At 42.7% G+C, this 18311-nt stretch overlaps 1 protein-coding gene across 3 annotated transcripts in view; it reads right to left on the bottom strand.

The window, feature by feature from the left end:
• Nucleotides 1–1765: 1765 nt before the first annotated feature.
• The window catches only part of Klhl5 (kelch like family member 5), a 59255-nt gene continuing 42709 nt past the window's right edge, over nucleotides 1766–18311 (bottom strand). Inside the window, exons 6-11 of one of the 3 annotated variants that reach the window (XM_021210674.2) lie at nucleotides 13894–14080; nucleotides 11103–11327; nucleotides 8898–9060; nucleotides 7254–7466; nucleotides 5558–5729; nucleotides 1766–2973 (exon numbers count right to left, since the gene is read on the bottom strand). In XM_021210674.2, the coding sequence (XP_021066333.1) occupies nucleotides 2917–2973; nucleotides 5558–5729; nucleotides 7254–7466; nucleotides 8898–9060; nucleotides 11103–11327; nucleotides 13894–14080 (1017 nt within the window). In that variant the 3' untranslated portion in view covers nucleotides 1766–2916. Of the gene's footprint in view, nucleotides 2974–5557; nucleotides 5730–7253; nucleotides 7467–8897; nucleotides 9061–11102; nucleotides 11328–13893; nucleotides 14081–16447; nucleotides 17441–18311 lie in introns of those variants that run through there. The other 2 variants (XM_021210676.2, XM_029545218.1) reach the window with 2 other exon arrangements.

Here is an 18311-nt window from a genome sequence, read left to right as displayed (position 1 = left end):
TAAGACAGGACAGAGTCTCACTACGTGGACTAGGCTGGCCTCAAACTTAGAGATCCACCTCCCTCTGTATTGGGTTTAAAGGTCCACACCACCATGCCTGGCCTGGTCTGTGATATCTAATTAATGTATAGCTTATGGTTTTAGTGTCATATCCATGAACCCACTCCTAAGTCCAAGGTCACCAAGGCCATGTCTGTTTTCTTCACAGTATTGTGGTTTCAATCCCTGGATTTAGATTTTTGATCTACTTGTATTAGCTTTGCACCCAGTGCAAAGGCTCAGCTCTCTTCTCCACGTGCCTATTTTTCCTGAGTGGTTTGCATCTATACTGGAAACCAGTGAGTCTAGTGCACTGTCTATAGTCATGTCTGGACTTTTATTCCACACTATGGATCTGCATACTTACTTATAAACCATACTGTTTTGATTAATGTAACTGCAAAAAAAAAAAAAATTGAAACTAGGAAACTGAGTCTGATCTCACTTCCCCATTATTAAAGATGCTTGTTTTATTGGTCCTTGTGGTCTCTTGAAACTACATATGCATTTTAGGGTTAACTTTCTCAGTCCAGCAAAGTTGTTGGGGGTCTTGGTAGGGAGTGTGCTGACTCTCAACGGTGGGCTGCTCACCCTGGAACCCTTCCTTGCCTTCTGACCTGTGAACACAAGATGCCCTTTGCATATTTTCATCTCTCTCTCAGTGATGTACTCACCCGCACAGCCACCGTCCCACATTCTTGGTGGCATTGCTCCCGTAATTTCATCTTGCTTTTCTTTGTTAGTGTGTAGAAACATTACCGACCTTGTGAGAGGCTCCATACAGCGAGGTTAGCTAGGGGGCGTGTGTGTGGGTTCTTTAGCCGTTTTAAAGTGTGGGATTATATTGTCAGTTAATATCTTTACTTCCTTGTTTTAAATCTGAAATTCCCTATTTCTTTCTCTTTTCCTAATGCCGTTGGTTACAGCTCTAGTTCAGTGTTGAGCAGCGGCAGCAGAGAAGGGGCAGTTTCTGGCTCACAGGGTGACGGTCTCTCTTTTTCATTTACTGTGTTGTCAGCTGTGGGTTTTCAGAAAAGCCTCTTATCAGGTTAAGGGAATTCTCCTCTTCCTAGTCTCTCTCTTTCTCCCACAAAAGTCTACTATATGTTAATAAATGTTTTAAAAATTAATACAATTATAATTTTCTCCTCTTGTATTCTACTGCCATAAAAGATGGCATTGTTTTTTCTCAGGAATTTTATGATTATTGACTTGAGCTCTTTACTTGTTACAGATCTGCACAGACTGTCCACTTCGTGAGTCAGTTTTTATAATTTGTGTGTAACTAGGAATTTGCCCATCTTGTCTTGGTTATATATAATTTATTGGAATGAATGCTTATTTTTAATAGATTTGTTTACAATTTACTCAAGTAATGGAACTTAATACTTAAAATGTTGGAAGTGCTTTGCCCATTTCTTCCCTAAAGAAAAACACACACACACACACACACACACACACACACACACACACACACACACACAAATTCTATGATGATTTAAACCAACCTTTCCTTAAATATTAAGGAGCCAGCTGGGCATGGAGGTGCATGCCTTTTATCCCAGCACTCAAGAGGCAATCTGGTCCATTTAGTGAGTTCTAGGCAAGTCAGGGCTACACAGTGAGACCCTGTCTCAAAAAGAAAAACCCAACCCCCCCCCAAAAGTCAGTTCAATAAAGAGAGACTGTTACACTCTTTAAAGAAAGCAACTAAATACAGACTATCTTAATATAAAATAAGAATATATTAACCAGAACATTGTACTTTGAAGCATGGGACTTTAGTTTGATTCCATTTTTATATTAAGGTAATGATTTCTCTTTTAAAGGGAATTTCATACAATATTGCTGCCCAGGGCATTTTATAAACAATAAACAATTCAGACACTATTAACATTCACGTATGTAATTAGAGTTTACAAATGTACAAAATTTTGAGTAACAAATGCTTTAAACTTATTTTTCAAATATTCAGTTAACATGTCCCTCCACCCCCCAGTTTCTTGATTACAAAGAAGCACAATGGGTTCCTAACTGTGTCCACATGTCTGGCTAACTGTGTCCACACGTCTGGAACAAGGCGGCAGAGAGAACACAGGAACAGCCAAACAGCTGTGTCAGTATCAAAAGGACAAAGTCCAATAAACCTTTGTAATATAAAAGAAAATAAATCCACATAATGAAATACTAGTTAGGTGGGAGAACATTAGAGAGCCTATAGCATTTATTTTCTCTACACAAACTTGCATATGTTAATGTAAGCATCCAGCTTTAATCTCAGTGACATCCTGTCACAGTTGATGGATCTAGAGGTAATGGAATGGCTATTTAAATAGGACCCGGAGAGCCAATCAAGTTTTTATTTGGTCAGTCTTAATTTTAATGCCTTATGTGGTTTCCTTTATTCTTGGGTTAAACCAATTTTAGTAATAAAATTCACAACTATAGCATACATAAGGTTATTGTACCTGAAAAAGCTAGCTAGTATAGTCTTGAGTATGTCAGTAAAATAGTGGTTTGATTAAACGATAAAAAGTATGGAAGCTCATGTGTGACAAACTTATAAAATAACAGTTTAGAAGTTTGGATGCTTGTACTGGAATAACTCTGGATAATGTGAATCCAGTTAGTGCGGTGCACTTGTCTTCATATTGTACACTGAGAAGGTGTGTTCCCAGCGCTCCAGCTGTGGCTTTAATGTACTAAGAAGCGTCCCGTCCGGTGTAGCCACTCCTTCTCCATCGTTTCAACATCTTCACTGTGAAATGAGGCACTTTGTGCCTAGGAATGTGGCACTACACGTTCACTAAGAATGAATCCATGGGAGGACTGTCCGTGTTAGAGAGAGCACCTCTCTATAGAGGACAAAGAATGATGTCATATCTTCACAGTCACAACACAGGCTCCAGCTCTTCCTAGGCACAGCGGAGCAACCTGAAAATGGACAAGAGTAATAGTCCATGGATGTGAGGAAGATGCACTGAGGTGTACCATGAGAACAGGGAGTGACGGGACAACCAGACAGACAGTTTAGTAGACAGCTTAGTTAATGCAACTTCTTCCTTCTGGGACAATGCTGGCAGTGGGATATCAGTGGCTCCAGACCTTACAATCTCGCTCGCCCCTCTATAAATGTCTGTTTATCTATTTACTAACACAGTATAATGAAGCAGGTATTGTTTAGGTACTACAAGTGGAAGCTCACACTTTTGGTCCTTAGAACAGTAACAGATATAGTAGTAGCATCTGAACAGTAGTGGCAGCTGTGTGGTTACAGTTATTGACTTGCAGTAAAGACAAACTAGGCTCATTCCTGTTTATGATTAAATCTCTGCTTCTCGTGGATTGGGCGAGGCCCCACCTATAACCTTCACTATCGATGGCTCTTTACTGTCTGTCTCAAGGAATGACAACTGTGCCTTGGTCCCAGGAGACTGTTATGATCACCCTGCAACAATGCCTTTGTTTCCAAAAGTTGTCATGACCACCTTGTCGTAAGCATTTTACAGCCATGTCTCTGCTTCAGGAGGTTGTTACCCACTTGTCATGCCTATGTTCCGATCCTGTAACCCTGACTATTTGCCTGCCAGACCCATTTGGAAACCCCTAGTCCTGAACTGTAACCCCTCATCTTCCCTGTGTCCAAGGCTGATCTCTAACCCTGCAATAGGGAGAGACAACCCATGCTTTTTACACAAATAAAGAAGCTTGCTTTTGGGCTGGACCTACATATGCAGCAGATGTGCGCCTTGGTCTTCATTCAGGCGGGTTCCCCAACTGGAGAGGGGGCTGTCCCTGACTCTGTTCCTGCCTGTGGATCCCATTCCCCTACCTGTGCTGCCTTGTCTGTCCTCAGTGGGAGAGAATGCACCTAGTCCTGCAGTAACTTGATGTGCCAGGGTGATACCTATGGGGGGGGGCAATCCCTTGTTAGAGAATGCGATGGGGGCATGGAGGGAGCTCCCCCTTGCTAGAGGAGAAGGTGATGGGGGCATGGAGGGAGGAGCTGTGTGTGTGGGGGGATGGGGGCATGGAGGGAGGAGCTGTGGGGGGGGGAGGGGACTTGGGAGGAGATGGGATTGATATTGGGATGTAAAGTGAATAAATACATTAATGGAAAAAAAAAGCTTGCTTTAATTTGCACGGCCATGATTTGGGTCAGTGATCGTTTTCTGAGCATCTGTGGGATGCCCTTTCCCATTCTGCTGAGTCATCTCAGCTACTGAAGAAATAAGACTGAGACCGTATGACTGAAATCCTTTTAGTCTATGCTCTCTGTTAACCACAAGATGCTCCTTTTACACTCTTACTGTCTTCCTTTCTCCAGGCTGCTTTGTTTGTTTTTACTGGATTTTAGAGTCAAGCAGGAAACACCTCTGCCTGTGCCTGTGAGGGCACTTCCTGAGACCCACCCTAAATGTGGGCAGGCTCATTCCTTAGGTTTGGGTCCTGGACTGAAGTAAAAAGGGAGAGCAAGTGGGGTGCTGTGGTGTTTGCATAGCAATGGTCCCCACAGGCTCAGATGTTTGCATGCTTGGTTCCAAATTGAAAATCTTTTTGGAAGAATCAGGAGATGTGGTCTTGTTGGAGTAAGTGTGTCACCAGGAGTCCGGCTCTGAGAACTCAGTGTCTCTGTCTGTCCGTGACAGGCACCAGTCTTTATTGTTCTGCACTTCCTAACCTCAGATTCAGAGTGACCGGCTGCCTGATGCTTCTGCCACCATTGCTCTCCCCAAAAGATGGGCCTTTCCAGAAAAGCACATGCCTAGCTAGAAGTCTTTTGCTAATAAGCTTGCCACACTGAGTTCTTACTTATTAATGTAATTAGGTTTGTCATGTTTATTAGATAATAACCAGAAATTTAACATACTCCCAAATACTGAGTATTTAAAAATGATTACTCTTGTATGGGTGAACTGTTCAAGTCTTTCTGATGACCATCCTTGCTTATTTTTTATAATACCCCCTCCCCTTCTCCCCTTGGTACAGCCCTCTGTCGTCTGTCCTGTCAGCTCTACATCTTGTACATCTTGTACACTGACTGCTACAACAGCCTATCAAACTAATAGTGGTTCATGATTTCTCTGCATATTTTAATTTTAATATATACTTCAAAGGAGTTTGGATTTTGGTATAAAATCAGACACTGCATCTTGGTTTTTAATATTTAGTCAAGAGGCAACTTTATCTCATTAAAAAAAGACTAGTTTGTTTTTATTTTATGTGTGTGAATGTTTGCCTGCATGTATGTACCTGCATGTGTGTGCAGTGTCTCTAGAGTCCAGAAGAGGGCATCCGGTTCCCTGGACTTAAGAGGATGTTGTGAGCCTCCATTCAAGTGCTGAGAACCAAACGTGGGTCCTCTGCAAGAGCAGCAAGTGCTCTCTCTTAACAGCTGAGTCCCTCGGCCCCACATTTGTGTGATGCCCACCAGTGTTGGGTGAAGTTGAGAGTGTCTTATGGAAAGATGTCTTCAGGATAAGAGAGAGGTGAGACAAGGAGAAAGGGAACTGTGTACCTGGGTCCATTCGTTGGTCTGGGGGTCGTAAGCCTCCACTATGTTCAGGTAGGTCTGTCCGTCATAACCCCCAACAGCATACAGCTTGTCACCAAGTAGACACACGCCCACCGCGTCTCTGCTAATGCTCATGGATGCCACTGCAGTCCACATGTCTGTTTTGGGGTCATATCTGAAAGAAAAGTTTACAACTCGAGCTGACATTGCTCTTGAAATGTTTTGTGTGCAAACATTTGTCCTGCAAGTCTATCTTCTGTCTCATATCTGATATAAATATGCTGAACACATTTTAGAGAAAAAGATCAGTATTTTCCTAAAAAACAAACAAACAAACAAACAAACAAACAAACAAAAAACCCCAAACACCTAGCTTATGGTGTTATAGCTTCATTTAGTAGATATAGCACACTGAAGAACCCAACATATATGAACTGTCAAGGCTTTAGTGTCCGCACTGAAAATGTGGGCAAAGCAATGTACAAGATGACTTAAATTCTCAAATATGGTAGCTATTTACCTTTTCTTTCTCTTTTAAAACTAGAACTGCTCAATGGCGTCGTTTAAAGGGTAGATATTGCTTTTGATGGTGTGTGTGTGTGTGTGTGTGTGTGTGTGTGTGTGAACACCTGTCTTTTCTTGGTGTAATTGATCACACTAAAGCCTCCTGGATTTCCTTCCTGTATCACAACAAGAGCAGAGTTGTAATCACCTTCTCCCCACTAAGAGGAGATGCAGCTGTAGCTAAGCTGCCTTCTGCAGCCACCCCAGGTCTGCTGTTCCTAGAGACCGCTGAGCATCAGCAGAGCCTGGCTTGTAACTCTGCCTGCCTTCTTGTCAGTTCTCTAAGTAAAGCATTCCAACCTTAAACAGCTGGATCCATTCTCCCTTTCTGGGACTCAATGAGTTCATATTCCTCTTTCAGATCTAAAACCCCTGCTACTGTCCCAGCGCTCTGTGTGACCTGCTTCCCCCACCCCCCATCCCGCCTCTACCGGCTCCTCTCCAGAGCTCATCCTGTCATGCTTGGCTCTCTGGCCACAGTTGCTCTTCATGTCCCATGCGAACCATATATATAATTTTTTTTCTGTTTTGGAGTGTTCTCACATGATTCTAGCGATGCTTCCTGTGAAACGCATTAGATTCTCTCTTGTCCTTAAACTAAATAAAAAAAAAAAATATGAAGACTCGACGTGCCAGCCCAATCCTTACTCCTGTTAGGCCTAAAAGCTGAATCTCTTATGACCAGTATGTATGACTTGGCTAAGCCTTTAAGCTGTGTAGGAACTTCTCATTTTTCTTTATCATTTTATATTATTTCATTGTATATCAAAATGGGCCAGCCATGTCCCTGTCCTTTGCTTCCAGCCCTAATGCATTCTTTCTGAGATTCATCAAGCTCCTTTACATTTCTGGGAAGGCAGAATCCAGTACTAAACAGCTGAACAATAAATACTTGTCCAGTGGATGCATTAGAGGCTCAGTCCCAAGGTAATATGTGAGGATATATGAGGATCCAGGAATCTGAGTGCACGGCTGGCAGTGAGGTAGAGAGCCAGCCAGAGAGACAACCCAGTGTTGGCAGGACTGTGCGGAGACCACGCTGATAGACACTCACTAGTCTTAAGACTTTGTCTGGAAGGATGGGAAACTATTTTTTTTTCTGGTTTGTTTTTTGCTTTCCTCCACAGGAAATTACCTCTCCACACAGTCCGAGAGCCTGGAAGTCAAATTGGACGTGGGGGCGTCGTGTCCCCCAATGGCGTACAGCAGCCCGTTCCAGGTTGTGACTCCTACTCCGCCCCTCCTTTTTGACATCTGGGCACACAGTGTCCATTTATTGGTATGAGGGTCAAAGCATTCTACTGACTTGAGGCAAGAGCTCCCATCACGACCACCAACGGCATAGAGTCTGGACAAAGGGACAAAAGAGGTGACAAAAGAGACACAGTGCTGGAGTCAACAGGCTATTGCTGTGACAGTTCGCTGACTTTAAATGCCATTGATGATGTAGCATGCTGATGGCACTAGGATAGAAGATGGAACGATACCCGCTCTAGCCATCTAAAACAATTTCCACGTCTGTGCCCATCAGGCCTTTACAACACTAGCACAAAGGACTTAGCACATGGGCCTGAGGAAATAAGAGCTTAGGCAGAAATTATCTTCTATTTTTCTTTGTTTTGTTTTTCTGAGCCAGGGTCTCACTATGTAGCCTCTGAGAGAGCCTTAGAACCCATTATATAGACCAGCCTTGCTCCAAACTCAAGTGTTCTGCCTCTGCCTGTGGAATTAAGGCTCTGTGGCCACTCTACCCACCGCCATTTCCCTTATATCACAATTCAACCTTCCCTCCCTCTATAAGTGAGAACATGAACACCATGAAACAAAGGAATTAATTAGAACCATCAAGGGTTGGACAGAAAGGTGAAAGGTTTGCATTTTGTCCTTATACAATTGAGAACTGTGAGTGAGGACTCTACAAATCCGTGCATTGACAGCAGACGAAGGGTAAGTAAATGGGTTTTCTTAAAGCCATTCTGGGGCCACCAGTCACCAAGATAAGAAAGAAGAGACACAAAAGTAAAGATGACTTAGTGAAAATGATGGAGAGGATCTTTAGGGAGGCACTGAGAGATCACAGCACAGAGAGAGAGAGAGAGAGAGAGAGAGAGAGAGAGAGAGAGAGAGAGAGAGAGAGAGATCACAGCACTGAGAGACCACAATACTTTAATTTTTAAATGTATGTATCAATGTTTTCATTTTCATATATGTGCATGTACATACTTTGCATGTGTGTGGGCACATGGGTTTGTGGGTACGCATACATGTGCACACATGCACATGTGGAGCCTGAGTTGCTGTCACATATCATCCTCCATTGCCTCTGCCTTATCTGGCGTGGCAGGCGTCTCAATCAAACCCAGAGCTCCTGGATAAGACTGGCTTTGCTAGGCGGTTTGCTCTGGGGATGCCCTGACTCTGCCTTTCCAGGAGGGCTACCATACCCATTTGATATTTGCATGGGTTTCCAGACCTAACTGTGGTCCTCAGGTTTATTCAGCAAACACTTTAACTGCAAACATCTTCCTGCCCACTGTAGTACTTTCAAAAGAGCATATAACTTTGAAGGTATCTAAACCACTGTTGCTGTTCAATTAATATTGGGTATTTATATAAAACGTACACCAAAGTAGCATGTGTGGTTCCTTAGCTATGGGCAGTGAGGGCTACTATGGACAGAGGTTAAAGGAAAGGCTTTGTTAACTCACTCGAAGAACTCCTCTAGCAATAATAAATCTGGTTTATCGTGACTGAAATAGAACTTCAAATATCTTCTTACTTTCCACTTAGTACCGCCACGCCTACTGTGCTCCTGGGGGTGGACATAGTGGCAACAAAATTCCACTGGCGGGCCTGAGGGTCCCATCGCTCCACAGTGTTCAGATAGCTCCAGCCGTCGTGCCCTCCAACTGCGTACATGGGGCCTTCCAGTACAGCCACGCCTAAATTGGACCAGAGAGAGGGAGGGGCTAATCAGAATGTAAATACAACAAGTTTGAAACATGCAATCATAACCAATCAACAATGTAGGTGATGGCCACTGCGCTCCCTCAGGGCTCTTCTGAGGTAGATGGGGCTGAACCAGCACTGTGATTCTTTTCCTGAACATTAGAGACAGTATTCTGAGGCACAACAGTGGAACCTTTGTACATGCCACCATTTCTAAGACCTTCAATCCCCAGGCTTCCATTCTTTTCCCTGTAGGACTCTGGAATCCTGGGTTTACTGCAGCTAAGTTCGGAACCACAAATCATCAAGGAACAGAGTCAGCAAACATCTTAGTTTATACAAGATTCTACTTAGTAGGCACTCCATAGAACATGAGGTAAGGGCCACGCCCGTGTGGATCAATACTGTTTTACAGGACATTAGGTGTGTACCAGCTTAAACAATGGAGCAACGGAAGCAAGGGCAGAGGGAGCCAGGGACCTGTATGACACGCCAGGAGAAGCATGAGTGCTGCCATTAGAGAGCATGACAGAGGAAGAGGAGGCACAACAACAGCGTGCTGGGGAACCCACATGTGTGGTTAAGCAGGTAACTGACAGGGAGGGGCAGTGGAAGACAAGGGAGTCAGAAATAACATTCTCTCACGGTATCCCTCATCAGGACTTTAGATTTTATTCTGAGTGGGATGGAGTCAGTCAAGGATTTCTTGTTTTGTTTGTTTGTTTGTTTTGTTTGTTTGTTTGTGACAGGTTCTCCCTATGTAAAGTAGGCTGTTCACAAACTCATAATCCTCCTTCCTCTGCTCCCAAGTGTTGGAATTACAGGTGTGTGTCACCACATCTGGTTAAGCAGAAGATTTTTTAAAGAAAAGATTTATTTATTTCAGACACACCAGAAGAAGGCATCAGATCCCATTACAGATGGTTGTGAGTCACCATGTGGTTGCTGGGAGTTGAACTCAGAACCTCTGGAAGAGCAGTCAGTGTTCTTAACTACTGAACCATTTCTATAGTACCCAAGCAGAGGACCTTAAGAAGAGGTATGATTGTGGCAAAAACACCTTTGTAATTCAAACCCATCAATCTTGGCCAAATTGGATAAAATAGCCACCACTCATATGTGACCCAAAATAGCATATTATTTCACTTGTTATAGACTGTGCCAACAGTACTGGCTATTGAAGACACACACACACACACACACACACACACACACACACACACACACAATATATATATATATATATATATATATATTTACACAGATTTAAGTTTGTATATATTACCAGTTTTACAGAATATATCTAATTTTACATATACAAAATATCATTCATCAAGGACCTAGAAGAAGGGCTCATTTAGTCCAACCTCTTGAATGACAGACCTGAAAATACAGGTCTGCATGTATTTTCAGGGAAAGCCATTCCTAAATGAGGTGATCATGTAATTCTCATATGTGAAAAGATTAAAAACTTAATTAGGTTCATCTTCTAAATTCAGATTATACAATTTACCTATTAAAAGCACATGGCAGCTAACATCCATTTGTAACTCTGGTTACTGGGTTTCCACCAGCCTGCATTGCACACCAATGGTGTCCACAAACGTATTCAGGTAAACACCCACATACATAAAACAGAGAATGAAAAGAAATGCCTGCCTCTCTCTCTCTCTCTCTCTCTCTCTCTCTCTCTCTCTCTCTCTCTCTCACACACACACACACACACACACACACACATTACCACAATTGTTTTTCATATAATATAGAAGTTAAAGTGCTAGTTTTAATGAGCATTTAACTAGGCTATCTAATGTCACCCGCTAACATAGAGCATAAAGGTAAGAGCATGGCTTGTCACAGCGGCATGCTTTCCCTTGTATGAGCTCCATTTATGTAAGTGTTCGTGTTCTGGTTTCTGCCCCTCAGGGATGAGGGATACTTGGGAACTGATGCTGAGCCCACACACAGGCACAGATGGGAACAACGTGTGGCATCCTGACACATGACTTCTAAGCAGGTGAGCAGATCCACTTACCGAGCCCGTGTCTGTGTGTGGACATAGGCGGCATCACACTCCAGGTTTTTGTTTTGGGGTTGTAGCACTCTACAGTGTTCAGAGTCTTAAGTCCATCTCGCCCTCCGACCACGTACAGCTTGTCATCTAAGACTGCGACGCCGAACTGTAGCCTCCTCCCGTTCATGTTTGCCACTGGAGTCCACATGTTTGTACGGAGGTCATACTTCTCAATGCTTGTTGCTCCTGAACAGTAGCACAGAAGTTAGGAGACTACAAGTTCCACCGCGGCTATGTTACAGACACAGAAGTAGAATTTATCTTGTGTGTGTGCCGTCGATGTGTGTGTGTGTGTGTGTGTGTGTATGCGTGCATATGGTGGTCAGAGGTTGGTGTCTGGTGTATTCCTTTGTTGCTGGTGAGGGGCTCTAGCAATCCACCTGTTTGCCTCCCCAGCCCTGGGATCTCACAAGTGTGCCAGCTGTGTATATGGTTTCTGGGAATTTGAACTCAGGTCCTCTGGCTTGTATGGAGAAGCACTTTACCAATGGAGACATCTCACTAGCCCCAAAGTACAAAGGTTTCTACGAGCATCGACAGCAACACTTTTATGCTATCTTATGAAGCCCCTGCAGTACGGCCCTTGCCTGCCCCATGACCTTTTCTCCCATCATTCTCCCTGGCATACTCCAGGCCCCAGCATTAAAACATCCAGCAGGAGATGTTCTTTGTTCAAAGAGGCCAGGAAGCTGCTCAGCAGTGGGCGGAAGTGCAGGGAGGGAGCAGCAGCGGAGTGTTCTGAGAAGGCTGGCCACAGTGCACACAGGGTTCCTGGACAGGCTGAGGGAGGCTGTCTCCCTTTTGGGATCGGATTGTTGGGTTGTTTATAGAAGTCAGTGGAAAGGTCTAGGGGAAGGAAACCCAGGAGATAAGTGAGGCAATTATGAGGTGAGGTTCTGCGGGAAAGAACAGTAACAACAAAAGGGGTGGAGTGGGGCTGACGCCACACAAGGGATGGGGCGCGGCAAGGAGGAAGGACAAAGGCCGCCTGGGAACCATAATGTGGGAAGTGAAGGGAGTTACTACCCATGGGGTTTACCATGGAAAATTCCAGAGCTCTTTTGCTCTTTCAGGATATGGAACAGAGGAGATTTAGGGAAAAGTGAAAGAAAGCGTCACACTTAAAAAAAAAAAATCTAACTCCCACTTCCGTAGAGGTTGAGTCTTTTTCGAAGCTGCTAATTTATCAGCCTGTTCTAGTTTTTATAAAGGACTGCAGTCACAGTGGACACTTACTCCCAAGGCTTGTAAAATCAGCATCAGAGCCACTACTGCTGAACCTCAGACCAGACCATCCGGCTCCACACCCGGCGCTGTTTACTTACCCTACACAGGCTAACTAAGGCTTTTGAGACTGACACCAAGTCCCGTTCCATCTTGTATTCTCTCTCTCAGCACTACACAGAATCCCTTCTAAACACTAGCTGGCTTAAAAATATTTTTTACTTTGCATAATCTTTCTTCGTAATATTTGGCAATAATGATATTTTATTAATTTAGATTATATAGATGTGTATAAATGATCAAGATTGTGTCCATTTGTTTGATTCTTCAACCATGACTTTAAAGTGTCCATCAAATAAATTAAAATAAGATAAAATAAAATTAAAAAATCACCTTGTATCAAACAAAAATCTTTCTCCATTGATGAATTTTCAAACTTTTTTTTTGTTTTTTTTTGTAGGCTTCTGTTATAAACTGGAAACTCAAAATTTAAGAATCTAACCTGGTAATACAAATATGTATCTTTAAGTTTGTGGGTGTGTGTGGAGAGACAGCACAGTGTTTAGGAGCACCTAGCTTTAATTCCTAGCACCCACAGAATGACTCAGCCATTTGTAACTTTGGTTCAGATGGGAGCTTAGGGAGGGTGCAGGATCTAATGCCCTCTTCTGGCTTCCACAGGCACTGCATGCCTAGGGTGCACATTAGATGAGTCAAGTCCGCCAGCTGGGCTGGAACAGGGCTGCGAGCAGAACCAGGATGAGCTGAGACTGGGAGGCACAGACAAGTCAGAGGGCTTCTGTCAGGGCCTCAGGCACCACTGCAGGAGGATGGGCAGAGATCAAGTGTACAGAAAGGTCCCGTAACAACCGACAGCCAATAGCACCGTGTATGGTCTTCAACCTCTAGGGACAACTGTTCACAGAATGTACAAAGAATTGCCAGCCACCTTCACCAAGTTTGTAACCCAAATATTTGTGTTTAGCTTTCGTTTCTATGTATGTACATCCTCATGAATCTTTTCTTAATTGTTTAAGAGTAAAAATCACAGAAATGATGATCCTGTGGCCCTAAATATTTCAGCAGATCTTCCTCAGAGCAAACAATTCTTTTTAAAAGTCATGTATGTGGAGTGTTCTCACTGAGCTAGAGCCCTAGCTCAAACTAGTTACCTTTTCCTAATCTCATCTGTCTCTATCAGTTGGCACCATGCTGAAAGAAACAGCGTTCCTTTTCCATCTGTGTCTCTGTGAACTCACGGAGTCTCTGATTTGACGTTAGCTTCATTTACATTAATTACTTACTGTGGAGCTCAAGCTTCTTAAACTCAATGGAACAAGATCCCAACAAGATGTCTTCTCTACCTTTTGACCTGCCTCTTACCATGCTTTGAATATTTTCTGCCACTAAGGTGCTTTTTGGTCTCATCTTTTCCTGTCCTTGTCCCTCAACCAGCCACTTCTCCACAGGGCCTCTTGGTAGTGTTACATACACCCTCTGTGCCTCTAGATCAACGACTTCCCAATACCCTTTGTTGAATCCATTCCTCCAACTGCAAATAACGTTCCAACAGTTGACTTTCGAGGTTTTGTCCGAGGACTCTGCAACATGGGTCGTCTCTCAGGCAATAAATGGTATTTCATTGCTTCCATGATGAGTTTCTGACATTCGATGTCATCCCGGAAAAGTGCGTTATTTTCCATGTCTGCCAGGAACTAGAAGAGAGCAGAGTGTATGGACAATGAAGACATGTAAATATACTTTTTAATTCACTACTGCATTTTGCTGGTTTCTTTATTTCTAGGATTTTACTTCATTTTAAGGCAGGGTCTTACTATGTGGCCCTGGTTAGTTCAGAATTCATGATGTACACCAGGCTAGCCACGGACTCCTGATTCTCCTGGTTCAGTATCTCACGCACTGAAATTGCAGGCAGCAACCACCACCACCACCGGCTCATGAGTGCCCATGAGTGAAGGGATGAAAGACGTCCATCACCCTCCCCTGCCCGGTTTGTGTTGTTTCTGAAGTAGGAACTCATATATTCTGGCTTTGAACTCTTATGTGCCCCAGGCTGGCCCTGCCTCTGCCTCACAGGTGCTGAGGATAGGCAAGAGCTGCCCCAAGAAGATTATTGGTGCCTTTACAGCATGCTCTGAAATCTGATATTTTGGTCTCCCCTCATTAAGTTTCACAATTTTCTTGGATATTTGAGATTTAGTTTTCCATGTTGGTTTAAGACAGAGTCATCTAGTTATCTTGATTTTCTTGGCTTTCTGGTGTAAATGGTGCTAAGTTCTTCTATTAGTTATGGAGAATACAAATTTTGTGATATTAGGTCTTTCTGTTCAAGGAGCCTTCTCACTTGTATGACTTTATTTACTGTCTTTTCCTTCATTTTATTAAATCTATTCTTATATATGTAATTATTTTTATTGCTATTTTATATTTCTGGTCATTTTTAAAATCAATCTCTCTCTCTCTCTCTCTCTCTCTCCCTCTCTCTCTCTTTCTGCTGGAGAAGAAAAAAAAATCTCATGATGCCTGGCGCTCGCATTAACCTGGCACTTTACCACACTCCTCAGCTCTAGCTGTTACTCATTCACCCATCATCAAGTAGGGATTCTTTGACATCTTCTTCTGTGTGGACATCAACTCTTTCAGTTTATGGTGTTGTATTGCCCAAACCTTCAATGTAGTGGTAAATGACTGGATAAAGTAGAGTCCCTTTGCTTCTGGCTGGAGTTAGGTAGTATTGGTGCTTGTAGTGCAGACAGTAGTTGCTACAGTGTGCATTGTGTGATCCATCTTTATTTAAGCTGCCTCCTTCTCTCCCTGCTTTAGTGTTCAAATTAAGAACTGCTACCAATTTTTCCTCAAGTATTTTTCATATATCTATTGATAAGAACATATAAATTTTTTCCTTTGACGCTAGTGATGTATGACTCCCCTGATGAGTACCTGGTAATTGTTCTTTTGTTATTGTTCTTGGGAAAAATTTCCCTGTCCATGGTGTATATCCTTTAAAGCACAGTGCACACCCATTGTTGTATAAGAATAGGATATGCTCAGACTTGATCCAGTTAGATGATGTTTAGTAAGTGCATCAAATGGAAAGGTTTGGAGCCTTTCTTTCACCTGAGGAAGATCCCAGAGCCCCGTCCCTGTTAACTGCCACACCCATGCCATCTCATGTCCAGGACATTAATTCACTCATACAGATTCGTCTTGCCTGTGTATTTCATATAAACAAAGCCAACGCGCCCTCTATGTCCTGCTCATTTTATTCAGCATATTCTCTAGGTCTGTCCGTGGTGCAGCTTGCTTCAGTCTTGCTTCTTTGCTGTTGAATTATTATTCAGTCCTTGTGGTTGGCTCTATTTCACTCTCCATCCAGCAACTGATGGAGGCTTCGTTTGCTTCCTGTGTGGAACAACTATAAGGCTGCTAAGAAAGTTGTGTGCACATCGCAAAACTGTGTGGATATATTTTGATTTCTCTTGGGTAGATTACTAGGTAAAATTATCCTTAACTTTTAGGAAACCTCCGAACTGCATTTCAAAACATCTATACCATACTTACATTGTACTAGCACCCTGAGAGGTTTCTGTTCCTACACACCCTCACCAAACAAGCCCATTTTAGCCAGCTGGGTAAGTAGAAGGTGGGTTTTATTTTGCATTTCTTTAATAGCTAATAATTCTGGGAATATGTTCAGGCATTGATAACTGAAGAGAACCAAAGTTTCCCATAAAGGTTACCATTTAAAAACAAAAACAAAAAGCTGTGGCATTTGTTAAGCATGCATCGTAAGCCAAAGGCAAAATACCCCCAGTAAGGCACAAGTCTCATGGCTTGGGCCTTTTTTCCCTCATGCTCACAAAACATAAACTTACCACAGAAGTCATTAGTGCATATGCATTGAGTTGGCTTATTTAGATTAATGTTACTGATTGTATTACTTTTGATACAATTACCCCAGTGCTTTCTAAATAAAAATAAATGTGAGATAAAATATAGGAAGTAATGTCTCAGGAGATCATACAGTAACTGCAATATGAAGTAAAACATATTTCTTAACAGGCTGGTAAGTTCTGTAGTTTATTAAAAATGAGATTAGTTATATTTAAGTAAAGAAGTGAGACTAGAAAAATTATAAGGCAATTAATTCAAGAACATTAATCAAGTATTAGTGTAGCAGGTTTGCTATTGTTCAGGAAATTATTATGATAGGCTAAACTATAAAATATTGATTCTAATATATCTTGCATTTATATGAATTCTAAATGTTTGCCATAAATAGTGACAAATTATTAAAATAGAAGTATTTGCAGAGACAGACGTGTTGGCTGTGCAGTATCTTCACTCCTGCATTTCCTTCTCATGACTCAGTTTTCTAAAACTGTCCCCTCAAACACACAGAACGCTTATCCACACTGCATAGAACTTAGTCAGCTCTAAAGTGTGTCTTCCCTGTAGCATCACTGACTGTAGTACTTCTTTCTTCTTGAATTTGAGTCAATTTTCAGTAGAACTCCACCCAAGGGTAAAATAAAATGGCCACAAACACTTCCTTTTTGATTATCCAGTTTCTTTGGAAAGTCACGTAAAATGATCAGTCACTTAGGAGACTGGGGACAGTTCTGCTGGTAAAATGCCTGCTACACACGTATGAACTTGAATTCAAACCTCCAGTTCCCTCACAAAAGCCAGGTACCAAGGCATGCATCTGTGACTTCAGCACTGGGTGGGCCGGACACAGGTGGCTTCTCACCAGCCAGCCAGTCTAGCCATAATGATGAGATCCTGATTCAGTAAGAGATCCTCAGAAAAGGTAGAAAGTGGTCAAGAAAGAAAACTGATGTCGACCCCTGGTCTCTGCATGCACTCACACATTCATGCAGTGCATCTGCAGAGACATGTGCATACATACAAACACGGCACATACATGTGTATGTACACACACACATAAGCAAAAATAATTTTAAAAAAGATCATTTCGGGGTTGATGAGATGGCTGAGCGAGCAAGGTCCTTGCTGTGCAAGTCTGGTGAGCTGAGTTCCAACCCTGGAGCCTATGTAAAAGTAGGAGAGAACACACCTCGTGAAGCTGTCCTCTGACCTCCACATGCACACTCTGGCATGTGCCCTCCCCCACCACACACATACAGATCCACACAAGAGTAATAAATTTAAAAATGTAAAAAGATCACTTGGGTAGCATGTCATAAGTATACATATCATTCCTTCCATCACTTATAATGTCTACTATTGGTGGCACTATAATAAATGAATACTTGGAAGCTGAATCCCTTCTAGCTAGGGCTCAAAGTACTTTGTCTAATATGATAAAAATCTCATTTATATGGGGAAAACATGATTTCACAAGTGTAAATCCTTTACGTTATTATACCTGGTCTCAGTTCTAAAAATAGTCATTAATTACTTGATAGGCATTTGACAATTTTAATAATTGTTATATTTTTTATATGTAAAACATACAGAATCTAACTTCAGAATTCTACTTGGTAATTAATTGTGTAATTCTGTTTTTCACTTTTATCATCAAAATCCAAATCCAGACCCCTAGAACCCAAAGGAACTCACCCCTAACACACACACACACACACACACACACACACCTGGGAAACCTATTACACCCCTTCCCCATGACTCAGGGAACACTGTGGAAGGGAACCAGAGAGATTATAAAAGCCAGGGCTGAGGGAAGATTGCCACAAAATAGTGAGGTGTGGAGAAGGCAGGGCCTTTGGGCTCAGGAGCTAACACAGCTGTGGTTGCCTGCACAAAGACCTGCTCAAGCTCCAGTGCCAGCTGGTCAGTACTCCAGCATGGACGAAGGACAGCCCACGAGGCGCTCCCCTCAGCGGAGGGGCTTTAGGCAGGTGACAGTCACCGAGGGAGGCACAGTCAGTTTTCTACAGC

This window comes from Mus pahari, chromosome 13 (assembly GCF_900095145.1).
Source record: "Mus pahari chromosome 13, PAHARI_EIJ_v1.1, whole genome shotgun sequence".
Classification (NCBI taxonomy): Eukaryota; Metazoa; Chordata; class Mammalia; order Rodentia; family Muridae; genus Mus; species Mus pahari.
The sequence above is the reverse complement of the archived record's forward strand: the minus strand, read 5'-3'. Positions and strand labels throughout refer to the sequence as shown.